Source organism: Dysidea avara, chromosome 1, assembly GCF_963678975.1.
Source record: "Dysidea avara chromosome 1, odDysAvar1.4, whole genome shotgun sequence".
Taxonomy (NCBI): Eukaryota; Metazoa; Porifera; class Demospongiae; order Dictyoceratida; family Dysideidae; genus Dysidea; species Dysidea avara.
This window is the reverse complement of record NC_089272.1, coordinates 46,830,902-46,851,973: the sequence shown is the minus strand read 5'-3', so window position 1 is coordinate 46,851,973 and position 21,072 is coordinate 46,830,902. Positions and strand designations below refer to the sequence as shown.

At 37.3% G+C, this 21,072-nt stretch overlaps 2 protein-coding genes and 1 long non-coding RNA gene across 7 annotated transcripts in view; 2 read left to right on the top strand and 1 right to left on the bottom strand.

Annotated features, from left to right (window-relative positions):
- LOC136265857 (uncharacterized) overlaps window positions 1–21,072 on the top strand; it is a 425,715-nt gene that overhangs the window by 39,976 nt on the left and 364,667 nt on the right. For all 3 annotated transcript variants that reach the window (XM_066060794.1, XM_066060798.1, XM_066060806.1), the window contains exons 21-27: window positions 8,349–8,477; window positions 8,979–9,263; window positions 10,462–10,729; window positions 11,638–11,681; window positions 12,156–12,284; window positions 12,389–12,673; window positions 20,613–20,877. In XM_066060794.1, coding sequence (XP_065916866.1) covers window positions 8,349–8,477; window positions 8,979–9,263; window positions 10,462–10,729; window positions 11,638–11,681; window positions 12,156–12,284; window positions 12,389–12,673; window positions 20,613–20,877 — 1,405 coding nt within the window. The remainder of the gene's footprint in view (window positions 1–8,348; window positions 8,478–8,978; window positions 9,264–10,461; window positions 10,730–11,637; window positions 11,682–12,155; window positions 12,285–12,388; window positions 12,674–20,612; window positions 20,878–21,072) is intronic.
- LOC136265886 (uncharacterized) lies at window positions 1,145–5,293 on the top strand. Its single transcript, XM_066060827.1, has 2 exons — window positions 1,145–2,838; window positions 2,895–5,293. Exons 1-2 carry the CDS (start codon window positions 2,800–2,802, stop codon window positions 4,467–4,469), a joined length of 1,614 nt encoding a protein of 537 aa, XP_065916899.1. The 5' UTR covers window positions 1,145–2,799; the 3' UTR covers window positions 4,470–5,293.
- On the bottom strand, window positions 14,300–16,431 carry LOC136265838 (uncharacterized). 3 transcript variants are annotated; one of them, XR_010705761.1, is made up of 8 exons: window positions 16,266–16,431; window positions 16,028–16,211; window positions 15,589–15,975; window positions 15,277–15,341; window positions 15,188–15,216; window positions 15,006–15,138; window positions 14,522–14,586; window positions 14,300–14,462 (listed from the first exon to the last, which is right to left on the bottom strand). It is a non-coding gene; the product is annotated as an uncharacterized lncRNA (long non-coding RNA). The 3 variants fall into 3 exon arrangements; XR_010705762.1 differs by lacking the exon at window positions 16,266–16,431 and having other exon boundaries at window positions 15,589–15,693; window positions 15,816–16,141; XR_010705757.1 differs by lacking the exon at window positions 16,266–16,431 and having other exon boundaries at window positions 15,589–16,139.

The window sequence follows — 21,072 nt, the reverse complement described above, 5'->3', positions numbered from 1 at the left end:
TCTTTCCATTGCTCCAGGATTCTTGGCAGGTCACGTGATCTCACGTGATGCTCCAGAAATAATATTTATATGTGACCAGATTTTACAACCAAATTGCACATCAGGCAAAATCAAACTAACACCACCAGTAGATAGCTATATTACCGTACTAGTAGTTATGACACTCAGTACCACTCAAACTACTGAAGGCTGGTTTCAACAGATGTCTTTTCTGGGTGGTGTGTAGAGCTCGAATGGCGGTTTTAGGCCTTGTGAAGGACCTGGCTTGGCAAGAATCAGTGGTTTACTGGTGGACAGCCTGATAATGTTGGCCAGACGTTTTTTCTGTGGATTTTGTTACATATCAACCACTAGGGAGCCGGCGTACCCCTGTAATCTCGTCTTTGGACTCCAATTGTGGTCTGGCTCCATCTTGAGGTCTAATCCTTGTCCACCCTGCCACTCCCCCCACCCTCCACCCCTTTGTGAGCACTTGTGATACTACTTTTCCTGTCCAGCAGCTCAGATTTTCTATCTTATTTGGTGGGAAGCTCTACAAGCAGCTACAAGTACTGGAAGTGGTCTGAAAGGTAACAGATTGATGCATGTTTAGTGTAAATTTCAAATGCGTGCTTGCTATCCTTGGAGAGTTATGCTGGCTTGAATTCTTTAAAACCATTTATCTCGAACCTTCTAATGTGCGATTTGGATTGTTTTTTCTAAAATCCAGTCATAATTGATCATTTCTAAGTAAAAAGCTACAATTTCACCTTAAAATGACTGTTCTATTAGAGTATCTTGATCTACTACACTTGCCCTTACCATATAGCAAGAAGCTACTTAACATATGTGACTGTTCTATTAGGGTATCTCGATCACCACTTGCTATTCCCATGACACTTAACTATGTATTGTTGACAATAAAATTATTATGTGTGACTGTTCTATTAGAGTATCTCGATCTTTTGTGCATGTTTTATGTCCACTTCACAAAAAATGCACATAATATGCCAGCATTTTGCTCATTACTTTTACCCACCCATTATACCAAACCTTTTGCTAGCAAAATTGACACATCCCTAGCTGAAACTGCAACAACAAAAAAATGATATACTTTACTACTTTAATAGCATATTTAAATGCTCAAATAGAGCAGTCAAGGTGCTTTCATTGAGTGTATTAGTCTTATAATAGAAAAATGGCTGCCCTCACTTGGGAATAAATATATTATGAACTATTCAGTCTATAATAACATCTTACCACTGTATCAACACTTCACCAAGTGGCGGTATTTTCTTTACTATTTAGAATTACAAAATTATTATGTGAAACTGATAAAGCATCAAGCAAAATCAGTTATATTAGCACAAAAGCCTATGTACCATATATATTTACTTGGTTGGATGCCACACCTACTTAGTCTATTAGCTTAGTGTATAAAATGGATGCAGCTACTATTCAAAGGTAGCCATTAATCGAGGGTGGTGTCGAGACTGAGGAGTGATTGTCTAAATTGTAAGCAGGACTTGAACACTTGTAATGTGTGTTATTGTTATAAGATGTCATCATTATGTGCACGTGATTTAATGTATAAAAGTGTACACTCTGTTTAAATTATGACCAGTCTTATGTGAGCCAAAACGAAGCGAGTTATCCCTCCGAAACCATTGAGCCTTGGCGTCCTTCTGTCTTCGTTACAGTTGGTGCTGTGACTAGGATTCTGGGCGATGTCCGGACCAATAAGGAAGATAATAGGACCCGCTAAGGCCCGTCTACAGCAGTACATTGAGTCAGCGAACGATTTGTTGGAGAATAAACCCAAGGAACAGGAACTGGATGAATACGAGAGTGAAGTAGAATATTTTCTGAACAGGCTCACGACTAACGTTTCGTTGCTAGAAAAATGCAACAAAGACTGGTCAAACGTTCTTAAGGAAGCGAAAGGTGACACGAAGGCTACTGAAGAGAAAGAGTATTCTCGAGCGACAGATGGCGAAACTGGATTTATTGAACTCATGTTTTCCGCCAATGAAGTGATATCCAGATTGAAAGCAAGAGTAACATTAATCTCAAGGAAGAGAGAACAAGCCAACTACCAGAAAATGCTCACCTCAACACAAACTAACCTTCAACCTATAATTGACCATGTAACTGTACAAGCTACACGGGAAGTACAAGCTGCGACCTTGACCTCTTCTTCATCAGGTGATACCTTTACAGTAAACAATCCACAATTATCAGTACATCTTCCGAAGTTATGTTTACCGATATTTGATGGAAATTTGTTAAAGTGGCCAGAATTTTGGGATATTTTTCATTCATCCATTCATAAGCAGAAGATACCAAATGTGTCAAAGTTCAGTTATCTCAAAGGAACTCTCTGAGGTGCTGCCTCTGTTGCAATTTCAGGCATCTCTGTAACTGATGAGAACTATGACGTAGCACTCAAACTTTTAAAGGAGAGATTTGGAAGTAAGGAATCAATAGTTGAAGTGCTTTATGCCAAATTACAGAATCTTCCAACCTCTTCGTGCAAGTTCAGTGACATTCAGTACACTCACAATAATATTGAGAGAATATTGAGACAGTTGGAGTCACAAGGTGAGACAGTTGACAATCAGAGGATGCTGGTTTACCAGATTTCGAGCAAGTTCCCTTTGGAAGTCATTTTAAAGTTGAAAAGCACAAAACAATGTGATGAAGAATGGACAATGGAATTATTGAGAAATTTATTGAGTCGATATGTGATTGTTCAAGAGAATGCTTATCGAAGAGTGGCTAATGCCAAAGGAAGGAATTATGATTATCGACCTGTAAGACATGAAGGAGGACAAAAGGAGAGTCAATCCTTGTCCGAAGGTGGTAAGCAGTTATTGAATCAGGCATCTGTTGACACTTTTACTACTAATGTACAGAGAAGAGGTAGAAGTCCTAGTTGTGTGTTCTGCAGAGGTGACCACTTTAATGATGAATGTGACAGAGTTAAAACACTTGCTGAACGTAAGCGGAAACTGATAACTCAGGGTCGTTGTTTTCTTTGTTTTAAGGTTGGACACACATTTACTGATTGTTCATCACCTCAGAGATATGGTTGTTATTATTGTGGGAAAAAACAACACCATAATCGAGCTATATGCCCACAAAGATTTGGTGATGGTGAAGTGAGAAAGAATGTTGTTCCTGACCATGATGTTGGTAATGTAGTAACAGAGGGGAGTCAAGATAAGCCTACTGAAACTCTTAATGCAAGTGTAGGCACTGATCAAACTTTAATTGCTTCTGGAGAAAAAGTCTTGTTACAGACAGCAGTTGTTCCTATTCAGACAGCAGATGGATCAGCAACTATTATGGCAAAAGTTTTGTTAGATAGTGCAAGTCATCGTACCTTCATAACTGACCAGCTGGCTAAGAAGTTGAAGTTAACTTGTGATTGTGAGGAGTTGCTGTCTGTATCGACCTTTGCTGCAAGGACACCTCAGCAGGTAAACACCTTTGATGTCCACTTTAATGTGATAACTAAAAACAATTCTTGTTTACCACTTCATGCTAATGTGATAAATAAGATTACAGGCCTAATACAAAGGGGCCCAATACAACCATCAGATCTAGAGGTTTTGCTATCAATTTCTCCAGAGAAAATGGCTGACACTGTTCCCAAGGATGTAGAGTCAGTGAATGTTGACCTCTTAATAGGATCTGATTATTTTTGGGCCATCTTGGGTACTGAGAAGTTGACACTTCCATCAGGATTGTTTTTGATATCCTCAAAGATAGGATATATTCTTACAGGAAAGTACAGTATCAGAAGTTGTCAACAACATGTTTCAAGTTGTCTTGTGATGACAGAGGTTAATAAGATGTTACCTGAAATGAGTATGGTTTCATGTTCTGATGATTCAGTTACTTGTATTGAGGACTTTTGGAGATTGGAAACAATTGGAATCAGTGATCCATTGGACATAATTGATGATGATAAAGCTCTTGAAAGATTTAATTCCTCGATTTGTTTTGAGGATGGTAGGTATCAGATACAGTGGCCATGGAAATATGAGAACTTGGATATTCCTGAAAACTTGGATATTGCAGTTGGTAGACTAAGATCTTTGGCAAGACGTTTTCAGAAGGATAGAAATCTACTTGAGAAATATGACAAAGTTATTTCTAGTCAAGTTAAGCAAGGAATAATGGAGAAGGTCACTACTGATACAAGGACAAGTCAACAATGCCATTATCTTCCTCATCATCCAGTGATGACACCAGCTAAGAGTACAACCAAACTGCGTATTGTGTATGATGCTTCAGCCAAAGCAAGGAGGGGAGAGAAGAGTTTAAATGAGTGTCTTCACAGAGGCCCAGTGTTATTACCAGACTTGTGTGGTATCCTGCTTCGTTTTAGGATCCAGCCAATTGTCATGCTTGCTGACATCGAGAAAGCCTTTTTGCAGGTTGGTATCCAGGAGATGGACAGAGATGTAACAAGGTTCCTCTAGTTTAAGAACTTACAAAGCTTAGAAGTGGTTGAAGAAAATCTGGATGTTTACTGATTTTGTCGAGTTCCATTTGGAATTATTTGTAGTCCCTTTTTGTTGGGAGGCACAATCAAGTATCATTTGAAGAAGATTGGCACATCTGTTGCTTCACGGATTAGGGAGAACATCTATGTTGATAATGTCCTACTTGGAGCTGGTACTGTGAAAGAAGCTCACAGGATTTATTTCGAGTCAAAGAACATTTTTAGAAAGGCATCTATGAATCTAAGGGAGTGGATCTCCAATTCATCTGAATTCCTTAGTTTGTTACCGGAGACTGAAGTTGTCAAAGGAAGTGTTGTTAAGACCTTTGGCATGCCATGGAATTACAAAGAAGATAACCTACAAGTTGGAGGAGTTAATTTTAGTAATTCGGATGTCATCCCTACAAAAAGGGAGGTATTGAAAGTAGTAGCTAAGGTTTTTGATCCATTGGGTCTTGTTACTCCGGTGACATTTTATGGGAAGGTGTTTCTTCAAGTACTGTGGATGGAGAGTGTGTCATGGGATGAGCCTTTGTCAGAAGAGTTATGTAAGAGATGGAATGAAATATTGACTGAATTGAGACCGCTGTCTACTCTTAAGATAAAGAGATGTGTTGCCAATGTGGACACTGAACGGTATAAGCTGCTTGTGTTTTGTGATGCATCAATGAAATCTTATACAGCTGCAGTGTATCTTCGTGTAGAGAAACAGGGTTCTGTCAAGGTAAACCTTGTCTTTTCAAAGATGAGATTGGTTTCAAAGGGTACCCATAAGATGAAAGGAAATATTATACTTCCTAGACTGGAGTTACTCGCTGTTAACATTGGAATAAGAGCAGCAAATTTTGTTGCTAGGGTGTTGAAATTACCATCATTGAGACGGATTTTGTGGACAGATTCAACATGTGCTTTACATTGGTTAAAAACCAACCAGCTGTTTCCCACCTTTAGTGAAAGAAGTGTTAAAGGAATCTGATGTTATTTTTCGATATGTACCATCTGACCAGAACCCTGCTGATTTTCCTACTAGAGGATTACTAGTGTCTGAAGTTAAGGAAGCCAAATTATGGTGGAATGGGCCTACGTGGCTTAAAGATGCAGAGAAAATCTGGCCAGAATGGTGTATACCTCAATTGACACCCGAGATTTTACAAGGATTGGAATGTGGGGTTCCAAGAGCTTTGTATGAAACGACTTCAGTCATTAGTCATGATGTTGACAATGTTAACTCAATTTGTGGAATTGATGAAAAGAAGTTTTCCTCCTTGAGAAGGCTTTTGAGAGTTACTGTTTATTGTTTAAAGTTTATTAGGAGAAGAATCTGGCTTACTTTGACACAGTCGATTAGGAATCAATTAAAAGGAGGTGTAAGTTACTGTACTTTGTGTTGAGCTCATTGTCTGATGGACAGTCAGTTTGTGCAAGTGATGTACAGATAGCAACATTGTTGTGGGTGTCTGTTGTTCAGAAACGAAGGTTTGCTGATGTACTGACTGCTATTGAGAAGGATAGAAAACACTGTTTGATACACCAGCTTGGTTTGAAGTTAGATGTCTATGGAGTGCTACAATGTTATGGACGATTTCTAAATGCTGAAACTACTGACAGTTCCAAATGTCCAAAGTTGCTACCACGGCATAAAGTACTTACACGGTTACTGATTAAAGAAGTGCATGAACGCTTGATTCATGCTGGAGTTGCACATACGCTTTCACAAATCCGTGAGGAGTATTGGATACCTCAGGGTCGAGTAGCAGTAAGAAGTGTTTTATCATGTTGTATGATTTGTCGTAGATACGAAGGTGCCCCTTTCCCATTGCCACTGATGCCCCCTTGGCCCCGTGAGAGAGTGGCTAGATCTGATCCTTTTCAATTTACTGGACTTGATTACTTGGGGCCAGTGTATGTTAAGGAGGGAAGTCAGTTACATAAGGTTTGGGTGTGTTTATTCACATGCCTAACTGTTAGAGCTGTACATTTGGAGTGGGTATTGGGTTTGACGGCTGAGCAGTTTCTAAATTGTTTGAGAAGATTCATTTCACGACGAGGAAAGCCTGATTCCATTATTTCAGATAATGCTCCTCAATTCAAGCTTACAAATACGGTGATAAATCAACAGTGGAAGAGAGTTTTTACAGACAAGGATTTGTTAAGTTATGTTTCTAGTGAGGGTATCAGATGGAGCTTTACTACAGCTTTAGCCCCTTGGCAGGGTGGCCTTTATGAATGTTTAGTTGGGATGGTTAAGCGATGTTTACGGAAGGCTTTGGGAAGAAAACATTTTACTTTGGATCAACTAGCTATCTTGCTGACAGAGATCGAGACAGTACTTAATTCGAGGCCACTAACATATGCGTATGAAGACTTTCAGTCGGGCTTTACGTTGACACCGTCACATTTTTTGGTTACTAACAGAAAACTGGGTCTTCCATCCACAGAAGATAGTTATCATAAAGACGAGGATTATCAACCTAGGAGAGATACTGCAACACAATTGTTTACGACTTGGAAGAAAGGCCAGAAGTATCTGGATTTGTTTTGGAAGGTTTGGAGGGAGGAGTATTTACTGAGTCTCCGAGAAAATTTACCTATCTATCACAAAAATTCAAGACACTCAACATTAAGAGTTCCTAAAATAGATGACATAGTATTGGTGAAAGATGATAACATCCCTAGATGTAGTTGGAAACTAGGTAAAATTCAGAAGTTGATAACTGGACGTGATGGTCAAATTAGATCAGCAGAGGTTCTTTTACCAAGTGGTGGTGTGATTGCTAGAGCCATATGTCACCTTTATCCACTGGAATTGCCTAGTAAAACAGATGAACAGATAACTATGATGGACAATAGAAGATCTGAGGATGATGTTACTGAAAATGATGATATCAATAACCAGGAACAATACTCTACTAAACATGATAAGAAAAGGAAGGCTCATTTGATCGCCCGACAACGAATACATCAATGTTTGAGGGATAACCCAACTTCTATTTTATTTGCTCTCCCGGGAGGATGTCGAGACTGAGGAGTGATTGTCTAAATTGTAATTATTGCAAGCAGGACTTGAACACTTATAATGTGTGTTATTGTTATAAGATGTCATCATTATGTGCACGTGATATAATGTATAAAAGTGTACACTCTGTTTAAATTATGAACCGTCTTATGTGAGCCAAAGCGAAGCGAGTTATCCCTCCAAAATGATTGAGCCTTGGCGTCCTTCTGTCTTCATTACAGGTGGGGTTTATAGCATAAAGCAGCTCTTAAGCATGGCAATTATTCAGTATATCAAACAAAAACTGTTGTTTTATATAACAAGAGCATGTACTTACTTACTTTGTTTTATAACTCTAGTACGTTTCAGCACAATGCGCACTAGAAGGGAACAGCAGATGAAAGGTATGGCCTCCAGACACATAATTTAGAATGACTAGTGCTCTTTCCTTACTGACAGTATTACTGAATGACACCATAATATAACGTCTAGCTAAAGTTGCTCAACTTGTCAACACAGCTTGTTTTCTAAATGCAGTATGCTCATAATTTAAGTGTATCCTATGAGTATGCCTTCCTATACACAAGATCTAGCCACTTTTATCAATGCTACATACAGCAGAAACAGCCATGGAAGTGATAACTAATTTGAGTGTAATGTAAAAATAGAGTCTAAAGCAATTATACAGGTACAATGTGGAGTCTATGAAATTTATAAACCGTCAGGCCCTTAGTAGCACCCTCACTTCACTCATGCACTACAAGCTCAGTCGGGTTTATAAATTCCATAGATTTCACAGTGACCCATAATACTATATAATTGTCTTAATTATGTGTGGTAAATCCATTTATTTTGTGGTAGTTTTATCCATTTGGATTTTTACACAATGACACTGCATTACCTGAACCAAGTGTTGGAGAGGGTAGTTCACCACCAATTACATTATCTGATGGCTTCCACTTTTATGATGAAATTATTCGGACAATATATGTAAGTGAACTATTAAAACCTTGTCATGTATGTACAGTACATATCAAACTACAATTTGACTTCTTTAAATCGAACACACATTTCATTCATTGATTAGTGAGAAATGGTTTTAAGATGAGTAATTATTAATTTCTTGTTCCCACTTGTGTCATCTTATTGTATCAATAATTTTGTACCATACAACTGTATATACGTAGAATGCAGCTACTGTATTAAGAAGCAATTTTATAATCTAGAGCTGACGACAAAATTAATAAAAATCAAATTAAAATCTTCCTACAGTACTAGCACTGCTATTGTGACTATCATGAAAAACTCATAATCAAATGTGTGCTTTAGAGGGTTACGTAAACAAGAGACCATGCCTCTATAAGCCCAATAGAGTGAGTAGTTAAGCAAACAGTAATCTAGTACATAATATAACGTTCAAATAACTACATGGATTGCTTAGACAAATGCACATTTAACATTACTTTTTATGATTAATGTCTCCATATACAGATCAATGATAATGGAGTTATCAGTTTTGGCAGTCGTTATAATGTTCGTACTCCCCTATCTTTCCCTTTAAATGGAACTAATAAGATCATAGCACCATACTGGGCTGATGTTGACACCAGAGGAATTGGACAAGTGTTCTATCGTCAGACCACTGATCCTAGTCTTCTTGCTAGAGCAACCAGTGAAATAAGAGCAGCCTTTTCAAATTCACAAAATGTGACAATCACAGATTTGCTTATAGCCACATGGGACAATGTTGGTTATTATTATCGAAAAAGTGATAAGGTAATTCAAGGCTGCACTTTTAGATTACATGTACATTAGATTGTGACTATATAAACAGAAATTTCATTACATAAAAGCCACGTTTCGTTGTTTTATACTTATTGGGTGTAGGCAATTAATAGTACTCACATTTGTTTTCTCTTTCTGCTATCATACTACTGTACTATTCTCTCTGCTGACTAGCTGGCAATAATTCAATGCTTTTTTAAAGTAGTTTATTGTAGGGGAAGTTTCAGCCCCTAGTTGTTGTATCTCCTTTGGCACTGGATGTTGCTGAAGGATATTGCCTCCAAGTTTGTCCACCATATAAATAAAAATAGATCCCCAAAATAGTCTAGCTGTTTTGCACCTAAGCATTATGTTCCTTTCCTGGTTGATAAGCAGTTTACTCCTACTCACTTGATTTAATAGGCCACCTGCAACTGGAAATTGCTGTACACCTACCAAATCCCCACCCAATAGTTTGACTGGGTACTTGTATCCTCCAGAATCTACTCTGTGTCAAGGCACAGTGGTAGAGCAGGGTAAAAACAAGCAGTAATGTTATTAATGATAAGATTGCAACATAGGCCCTGTATTAGCCAGCTATAGCATTTTCCTGGTTTAGTGCACCAGTTCTTTACCTACATGACACACTACTGAGTCTTGATTGACATAGAGTAACATAATTAAATGGTTGATTAAGTCCCTAGTAGAATTAACTGGGAGCCTGGTTTTGCATAACAAAAGGTTAAGCTTGTGTTAATCAAACTTTCTTATAATTAAGTTACATATACACATGCAGTTGTAGTCCTGCACCTATTATGTCAGGGCCATTATACACAGTTTGCTATTTACTGTAGAGTGAAAGCATTAAATGTACAGTACGTGTAATTCTAGTATTCTGGATAGTATAATAACAGCAGGTTTGCAGATGAAGGTGTTATAGTGAAAGAGTCTCATGGTGTAATATTCAGCTACCTACTAAGGAACAAGTAACATTGATGATTAGAACAGTTAGCTCCAGGTGAAATACTATAATAGAACAGTCAAACATGCTCTAATATAGCAGTCATGTCCAGGTGTCTTGCAGGCAAAGTTTGGCACAATGAATGGATGTATGGTAGTATAGCAAACATTTTCATAGAGCATTACTCAAGAACCTAATAGGCTCAGCCCTATAAGGTTTAATACTACATGATTTTGTTACTGCCTTTAGACCAACACATTCCAGTGTGTACTAGCCACTAGTGGAGTTGAGTCATTTGTAATATTCCTATATGCTGATGGGAGAATAGAGTGGACTACTGGTGATAACTCTGGTGGATATAGAGGACTTTATGGAACTGAAGCTCTAGCAGGGATTAATGGTGGAGATGGCTTTAGATTTGTAACTATTCCTGGATCACTAACTACGGGAATTATTAATATTGATCGGACAACCAATGTAGGAACTCCAGGAGTTTGGATGTTCCGAGTTGATACAGGTATATAGTAATATTAATACCTATAGGCTCTAACTATGTACTTGATGCAGACACTACTGCATTTACATACTGTACTAGTTAATTCATCTATCACTATTGACCTTCTGGTGATCATTACCTCACAAACTGTAACACGTTTAATCTCATGAAATTTACAAGTAAACATGACAAGGCACCATAACACTGTGAATGGGTAAACACACGTATGTATGAATTGTTTATGACATATGTACGTATGTACTTGCATGCAGTATCTATAGAATTCAAAGTTGTACAATTGTTTGTTTTTTCCTACTTGTCCCACCATTTATTTACCCAACTAACATGATAAAATATTGCAGCAGCTGTTTCATGCTGGTTCTATCTACTTCCTAACTGTTATACTGCACAGAATAGTATGATAGATGAATCACACCTCCATGAATGTTGTATTAAAGGTTACTGCTTTATTGGAGTACTTCAAGTGGCATTCTGGGTCCATATCATATTTCAATGGCGTGGTCACCATGTTCTGCTATTGCCATATTATCTTCATTATAAGAGTAGCTAGACTAATAATGAAGCGTAATCATACAGTAATACTGGGTAGTACTGTATAGTAGGGACCTACCCACCACCACCCATGGTAATGTATTTGCAATTTTGTCACAGATGCAGTCATGAAAAAGCTGCTTAATTAAAATGATGGTGATGTTAGTTAACTTGCTATGGACTATATTGAAGTAAACACTTATGTCAGCTGCATTCACAGTGAAAATGTCTAACTTGCTACCCTTTGACCTTCTTGTGAAAATGTTTACAATCGTGTATCCCACAATCTATTCATGTGTGTACATGATCAGTTTTCTCAAATTAGGTTGCACACACACTCATCTGAAATTATTTTTGTTTGTTTGTATATACTTTAGAGATAGATGATTGTCAGCTGGACACTCACACTTGTCTGTCAGAGGTACTGTATAGTAAAGGTTACTGTAGTTAATTTCATTGATACGGTAGTACAGTAACTGTATTTTAGTAACTGTTACTATATTATCAGCTTTTATTCTACAGTAGTATTTGAGTAGTGTCAACTGTGGTCTTGATTGCCAAATTAAACCTGGCAAATTATGCCAAAACTTAAAGCACCATTATAGTTGTATTTGAAGGATGCTGTATTGACATGAGTGAAGTATGTACGTAGTAAGCATTTAAGAGAGAGTGTTTCACCTTTCTTTATATAACTGGAGCAGTATAGGACTATAGTATTTTGTGTACTAGTTGGAGAAGGAAAATTCTCACTAACCATCATTGCTACACAAGTCTCCCAGGATAATGATTGCTTACTTTGCATGTAACCACATGATATCGCATGCTGAATTTTAATGTGGTTACTGTAACTATCAACTGCTTTAATTTTTTAAAGTAAATCTACATTTCTTCTTAGTTTTATCCATTTGGATTTGTACACAATGATTCTGCATTGCCAAGACCATACATTGGTGAAGGAAGTTCCCCAGCTATTACATTAGCAGAAGTCATTTCTTTCTTTGATGAAACTGCCAGGATAGTTTATGTGAGTACTAACTTTATACAGAAAAGCATATCTTTAGGTATTGTACTGTGCATTTTTATTTGTACATATATTTTCAGGCATGACACATGTAATTTTATATGCAGATTAATGATAATGGAGTTATCAGTTTTGGCAGTCGTTATAATGTTCGTACTCCTCTGTCATTTCCTCTGAGTGGAAATAATAAGATCATTGCACCATACTGGGCTGATGTTGACACCAGAGGAACTGGAAATATTTACTATCGTCAGACCACTGATTCTAGTCTCCTTGCTAGAGCAACCAGTGAAATAAGAGCAGCTTTTCCTGAGTCAAGAAATGTGACAATAAAAAACTTACTGATTGCTACATGGTACAAAGTTGGCTACTACTATCAAAATTCTGATAAAGTAAGATGTAAAAGTATTTATTAAAGCTGAAGAAATTTCTTCAGAGTGTCTGATATATACTGTAAAGTGTTAATAATAATAAAAATAATATACTGGTCAAATCTATTGGCTTTTAAGAGATATACAATGCCATAGGTACAAGTAGTATAACTCTTAAAGTATGATTTTAAAGTTTATACTCAGTTTTGTAATGATGGCTTTTAATTCCATAACTTCAAATTATGTTTAAATAGTATTGTTACCTGACCTACATGCAGAATTGTCTTTACATTAACTAAAATTCATTAATGTAATGTAATGGAAACCAAGCATTGACATCAGTGCCATTCATGTACTATTGTTATGTGTGTGGAATGCATGGTATAAAGTATGTGGTACTAGTTTAGTTGTACATGCAGGACATACATGTAATGCCATTTTAGATTCTACAGTTAACTTACTGACATCAAGTATTCATAATGTAGATTGCAGCACTGGCACCCACTGTTCCTTGCAACATAGGACTTGCCCTATTGTGTATATTATGCAGTTAGCCTATGTTAAGATATAGTAACAAAATAAGTTAACCATTGCCCCTAGCAACCTGAATTTTACATTATTTGTAGGTGTCAATGTCTAAAGTAACTTGTCCAATTATAAAGGGATAGGTAGATGTGGCAATTTGAAGTTTTGTAGTTTCGCTGTACTTTACTATGTGAGTGGGCAATAGTTGCCCCTTCTGAGCAACTGTAAAAATGTCATATCTTAATCAAGACTCACGGTAGTGAGTCGTGCGGCCAAGAAACTACAAAGCGCATGCCCAATTAAAAGACGCGCGGCCACTACTGTGAGTTATTTACGTGTAGGGCCGGTTTTGCAATATTAGTCCTAGATTATGCAACATCTCTCAATAGATTTGTATTGCATTACGTGATAAAAAATCTTTAGGAGTCGTCATCATCATCATAGTTTTCTTGCGACCTCGCTAAAATAAAAAAGTAACCATCACAAAATAAAAAAATAGGCGTATTTCACTTTATTTCTCTACCTTATGTTACAACTACTGTCACGTTATACCAGTCAACATAGTCGTGTTTGTATAGTCCATCTAGCACTGACATTATCCAATCCTCGTTTGCCTATACGCATATTTTCTTCAATCAAACCTCTAATCCCTACAATAACTTTTAAAGGCACGACGTGGACACAAATTCTAATGCCTGATAAACAAGTTGTGACAACGTGCTGAACCGTAAGTTCCCTAAGGATGGCGTTTTAAGCAGAAATCTTTTAAATTCCATTTAGTGCCACACCCCATACGAGCGTTTATAAATCGCCAGTTGTCTTATGGTGTGAAGAACAAATCACTAGCGAAGGTGCTTTAAACATACTCTTCAATTCTCTATTTACATGTAGATTAACCACAAAGGCCGATAAGGTGAATACAAAAGGTAACAAGCCTTTAGCACCTCTATGTAGTGTTTACCATGTAGCTTGTGTTGTGGCTTTCAGTAAGTATTATGCACACACAAATGGTGCAACAAAATTTTGTAATGGATTGCTCGAATGTGGTTGGTGGTGTTGTGGCTCGAATGTGGTTCGTGGTTTGCCAGTGACCATGTATGAGTTGGGGTTGTTCCACACAACTTACACAATATTCAAATTTCATGATGGCCATGAAAATTTCTTGCCATATGGTAAACATACAACAATGTGTAACAACATTAATCAACATCACATCAAGACTTGACTAAAAATAGTTCCAACAATAGTGATGATTTCTTGTATGTCAGCAAGACGATACTGAGACCTGTAAAAGAATAAGTAGGCACTGAAGTTAACCTTAAATTAAACACTCATGCAACTGACCTGGAACATTGGTCGCAACACCAAAAACACTTGTTTCGATATCTGATGACACAATCCAGCAGGCACTGAATTAAAAGAGAATGTACAAAAAAATCAATATGTCAGGCTGTATCAATAATAGCATGGATAATCAAAATGAACAAAAATTATATCCCAGGCTAAGTGAATGAATAACATAACTATTGGGTAAGCATGTCATACCTGAACATTAGGACATTAATCAAACAAAAGTATGCTATCCCAACTTGGTCATAATACAATGTTTGTACCACTGGACTTCACACTGGTTGCCCAAAAATTGTGCCATTCCAGGACAACAGCATAATTATGAAACAAATAGTTACTACAACACAGAAGGCTTACTGTTGTACTGTCTACACTGATATACCATAATTTAAAAACATAACAGGTAGGCATTAAATACTATATACTTAACATCTGGGTACTAGGAAAAAATCACTAACATCACAACATGTAAACTGACCTAGAAATTAACACCCTTGATGCCACTACAGTCTACACTGGATATTTGTTTGAACCCATCAACACTATACCCGATACATCTGAGTAGACTGACCTGCAAATTCACATCACTAGTATACAGTGATAATTGATAACTACAAAAACAACAATTGCAATAATACAATCTTCTGTATGTCAACTGACCTGAAATTCATGACACTCGATACCGAGACCTGTAAAAGAATAAGCAGGCACTGAAGTCAACCTTAAATTAAACACAAATGCAAACTGACCTGGAACATCGGTCGCAACACCAAAGACACCTGTTTCGATATCTGACGAAACAATCCAGCAGGCACTGAGAATGTGCAAAAAATCAATATGCCAGGCTGTACCAATAAAGGATGGATAATCAAAATGAACTAAAAATATATATATATCCCATATGCAGGTTAAGTGAGTAACATAACTGTTGGGTAAGCATGTAAATCAGAACATTAGGTCATTGGTCAAACAAAAGTACGCTATCACAAACTGGTCACTGATAATTGATAACTACAAAAAGAACAATTGCAATAATACAATTCCTCTGAACGTTAACTGACCTGAAATTCATGACACCTGTATCTTTGTTCTTGCATGGTCTCAACTTACATATGTACCATGATCACATTCAACTGCTAGTGGATAAACCAGTATGACCAGATGGCCTGCAAAAACCAACAAGCAGGTGTTAAATACAATACACCTAAAGCCTGGAATATGAAAAATATTATATAAGCATTATTCCACACTGATATAGTAATAGATTATAGGACGTTGTGGAACTTGCCTAAACGTGTAAACTTGAACATGAGGACAACTGCATAATCTGGACACTTGGAATTGTCCAATACCTGATGAACAAGTTAGTACTAATGACATTCACTTCAACATTTTATCCCAGCTGGGTGAATCTCTTGTAACTGAGTAAAAAGGTGTTTATTTTCCACCTGCAACCAAAGTTCTACATTTCGATCTGTGGTTGAGTGTACATAAACTGACCAGGAAAATCAGTATGCCATAGCCGGGGTATGGAAATGGTTCCTTTTCTTCTGTTGTAACATTACTTACAGCTGACTGGTAAATGATCATCGATGTCCCCGTGGACCCCAACAATGAGTATATCAATAACTTCATAAGATGGAATGAATTTCCTTTCAGCATCTGGTGGACAGGTCCATAAACCCTATCGCACAAACACGGTGAATCAGTGTATGGCGATGTGACACGTTACACAAACTTCACTCCTCGTTTCGTTAGCATTCAAGACCGGCATATATCATAGAGTACCTTGATCAGTATTCTTGACTCTTACTTCTTCAAGCGTTGCTCAAGCGATGTAGTTTCTCACGAGGGGCTCGAGTTTCTCATTAAGTTCGAGCCGATTAAAGTACGCCTCACCATCTAGTTACATTCTTAAACCATTCAATTTAAAATCACGTATCACGAGTGTCCGCTTAAGGTAATTAGGGACTTTCCACGAGATTTCCCCTAAATAGATCACGTGTTAGTTGTCAATCCGGTGGATTCTTGTGGTATACATGGTTCAACAATGCGGTAAGTGTACATATGCTGTCAATAATTGTTTGTGCACTGCTAAACTAAGTTATTTTTGTGTGATAAGCATGCTTGAGGAAGGGTCTGGGGGACGACACTAATGTTTTGACAGCAGTTGATGTTGGCCAGGCAAAGAACTGCGAGAAGAACTACTGTGATAGTGTGATAGTAGGGAAAAATTCCCACCCCTATAGCTCTGCCTAGGGGCATTATCTACAGCTACTGTATTATGTTGCCGATATGTACATCCGGGCCAAGAATAAAGGTGAAAGTGGTAGTAAGGCTCAATCCTATTATTCTGCTGAACAGGCAAGGGAGTCTGGGACTCTGGGGGCATGCTCCCCCAGGAAAGTATAAGTACTACAACTTTTTTGTTTTAATTGCTTCATCAAGTATAAAATTTCAGTCAAAAGGTGATGATCGAGGCTCTGGTCACATGCACTGGTTGGAGTGGTTGTATCGATACTGCACTGTGGCAACCTTGAGGGGTTAGTGTTGGCATTGTCCTTGGAAATACTATTCCATCTCCCCAAGTCTTGATGATTGAGTCCTCCATTCCTTTCTCTGCTGCTCCAATCCTGAAGTTGTGACCACAGTCAAAAGGTGACGATCGAGGCTCTGGTCTTGCATCTATACTGTACTGCAACACCCTTGAGGGGTTAGTACCGGCATTGTCCATTGCAATACTGTTCCATCTCCCATATACAAGTCTTGATGGTTGAGTCCTCTATTCCTTTCTCTGCTGCTCTAATCCTGAAGTTGTGACCAAAATAATAAAAAATGGTTATAACATGATAAATGATTATGGTGATAACAATTACAAATGTATTTATAGCTGTGTAGCAACTGTAAACTAATTAGTCACTTGCAAGTTTAATTAGGTGTCTGAAGCATTTAACATGCACAGATATGAGATATATTCGTCACATGCAGGCTGTAAAGATAGATTTACTCTAATAGAACAGTCATACTACACCGTAAATTCATACTTCCGAATTTACGGTATTATGAAACAATCATTATTATGTATGGATTTTATTGACTCTCCAAGATAATAATTATTCTGCATTAATGTTAATTGCTCATTTCCAAAAAAATTACCTTTTAAACCAAATGTAGAGTCTATCACTGACAAAAATGAGTGATATCCACCCCAAAAACACCTTCGCTGTAAAAAAGGTACGCCCAAGAAACTACAAGTACCTGGAACCCAATGTAAAAAAACAAAAAGAAAACAGCTCAGCTGAAGTGAAAAGTAACTGGTAACTTAAAGAGCTGATATCTTAAGCGGCCAAGAATACAATTACTAAAGTTTAATCCATGCAAGAACACCTTGGCTATAAAACAGGTGTGTACATGAAAGTAACTTGCAACTGAAATGGCTGATATCTGAAGCGGCCAAGAATGAATGGTCATATACAACTAATTCAAAAATTTAACACTGAATCTTTATAATTCAGCTGTGTTCTATATTCACTCTTGCTGCATCGTAAAGTAATTTCTTTTAACTCTAATTGGCTGGTAATTTGGCCGCCTTTTTTTGCCCTATTACACTGACTATTAAAAAAGGCGGCCAAATTACCAGCCAATTAGAGTTAAAAGAAATTACTTTATGATGCAGCAAGAGTGAATATAGAACACAGCTGAATTATAAAGGTTCAGTGTTAAATTATTGAATTAGTTGTATATGACCATTCATTCTTGGCCGCTTCAGATATCAGCCATTTCAGTTGCCAGTTACTTTCATGTACACACCTGTTTTATAGCCAAGGTGTTCTTGCATGGATTAAACTTTAGTAATTGTATTCTTGGCCGCTTAAGATATCAGCTCTTTAAGTTACCAGTTACTTTTCACTTCAGCTGAGCTGTTTTCTTTTTGTTTTTTTACATTGGGTTCCAGGTACTTGTAGTTTCTTGGGCGTGCCTTTTTTACAGCGAAGGTGTTTTTGGGGTGGATAATAAATACATGCATAGTTTGCTACATTGCTCTGAAGATTACTGTGACGACTGCTCTATTAGAGTATCCGAATCTTGACTGCTCTATATAAGAGTATCTCAAATTATTAATGTTCTTGAGATAGGCTCTCAATGACAGCTATAGATAATTTAAGGGGGGCTAAGCCCATCCATAATCTTTTTGACAAGGGCTACAGCCCTCTTGCCCCTCTTACTCTGACTTATTTACTCTGACTTATGACCCATATACACTATCCATTTAAAACTCCCAGAGATTATTTTTGACATTCACACCTACAACACTGTAAAGTTAAATTGAAATATGACTTGTGTTTTTGTATAAATCATCTTTAATTAATTGCCCAGAAGGGGCAACTATTGCCTCCTCACTTACACGGGAAAACTATAAACTTCAAAATATCATCTCGTGAACTATAACCTTTTAAAAATTGGAGAAATTATTTCAGACCTTGACACCTACAAATCATGTAAAATTCAGTTTGACAGGGGCAATGGTTATTAATATACCTAATAATACATTATTATGAAATTGCCTATAGCTCATATCACTCACAGGTGTAAACTATATTGCATGGTGCCAGTAATGCATACACAGTGGTACCTATACAGGCTGCTCATCTTCATCAATTACTTCAATTCTGAACAAATGATTTTACTGTGATGTTTGCATTTTTGCATGCCAGTCAGGAGCATAGCAGCTAAAAGTTTATGTGAGGGGACTAAGGAGGATGGTAAGAGTTTGCATAGCTTGTGTACACACTCAGCATGCAAAGTGTGTTTTATCCGGAAGCATGTTCCCATTTTAGCCTTCTGAGATTAATTTTGACAGAATTTTATTTGAAATATGATTGAATGTGTACATGACGGCTCTTTACAGCGAACGTGTACATGACGGCTCTTTAGAGTGAATGTCTACATGACGGCTCTATTAGAGTGAATGTGTACATGAAGGCTCTATTAGAGTGAATGTGTACATGAAGGCTCTATTAGAGTGAATGTGTACATGAAGGCTCTATTAGAATGAATGTGTACATGAAGGCTCTTTAGAGTGAATGTGTACATGAAGGCTCTATTAGAGTGAACGTGTACATGAAGGCTCTATTAGAGTGAATGTGTACATGAAGGCTCTATTAGAGTGCCTATAAATTGTCACCTCACAACTATATGCTTAAAACATAGATGCAAATATTAAGTGTGTAGCAAAGACATATAAACACAAAGTACAAACAAATGGTTTGTGAAAAATGTCACCTACTTTAATACAGCATACGGGACAACAACAAGATGAACAAATCTGCTATTAGCCTGCCTTACTCACTAAAATTTTGTTCCATGAGCCCCTATATTTCAAAGCAATCTATGAAAAACTTTGAACATAACAGTTAGCAGATAAAAAACTTAAAATATGTGCATGAATAACAAACGTGTACACCAAAAAGATTCACTGAATGAAAAAAATTGGTAACCTAGGTCAAATGACAGGCATAAATGCCTGTCATCTGGCAAAATTGGTCACTTAAGCAGTTTAGCTGTGACAACATATTGGTGTTATACTTTGTGAATAATCACTAATAACTCCTTGAATGCTTATTGTATTCCAGCCAAACGTGGTACCACGATGCGTCTTTATACCTCCTTTCTGTGTGCCAATTTTCAAGTCAATCAGATATTGCATTCACATTTTATGGCAGTTTTTGTAAGTGTGCGAAAAGACAAAAAAAAAGAAAAAAACGAAGAAACTAAGCCATTTTTTGAAGTATCATATCTCGGCATTGCTTGAAGTGATTTTGCTGAAATTTGGATTGTGGGGTACTGACATTAGCAGATATCTCCACAGCAAACAATGAGTGTTTCGTAAAGGCAGCACAGAGTTACGAATGTGTGAATATCACGTTTTTTTTCTTTCTATCAATATACTCAGTTACTCATGGTGCTGTGCACTGGCTTCTTGGGCTGCACAACACACTACCATGTGTCTTGATCCCTACCGCATTCAACATATTATACTAGTACTTGATGTATATTGAGTAAATATCATTAAACACTTTTTTAGACCAACACATTCCAGTGTGTACTAGCCACTAGTGGAGTTGAGTCATTTGTAATATTCCTATATGCTGATGGGAGAATACAATGGACTACTGGTAGTAACTCTGGTGGATCTAGGGGACTTGGTGGAACCGAAGCTCTAGCAGGAATTAATGCTGGTGATGGTGTTCATGTTGTGACCATTCCTGGATCACAAACTCCCAGCATTATTAATATTACACAGACAAGTAACATAGGCATCCCTGGAATCTGGATGTTTAGTTTAAGAGGTATGTATACTGTATAATCACATTACCACAACAAGAAATAAACCAGAGATATCATACAGTTTGATAGTCTGTTTATTAGAGATCATGAAAGTTTGTGCTTTTCTGGCCAAAAATACCATCCTAAAACCAACCTTGCAATACCTTCATGGTACCTTGGTAGTATTGGTTAGGTATAGCCAAACCCAAAAGCAATCT

Excerpts from the sequence above, each read along its gene's own strand:
- LOC136265886 (XM_066060827.1), top strand. The coding sequence starts at position 2,800 with ATGAAGGAGGACAAAAGGAGAGTCAATCCTTGTCCGAAG. Across the intron at positions 2,839-2,894 it reads GAGTCAATCCTTGTCCGAAG|AGAAGAGGTAGAAGTCCTAG; the intron begins GTGGTAAGCAGT and ends ACTAATGTACAG.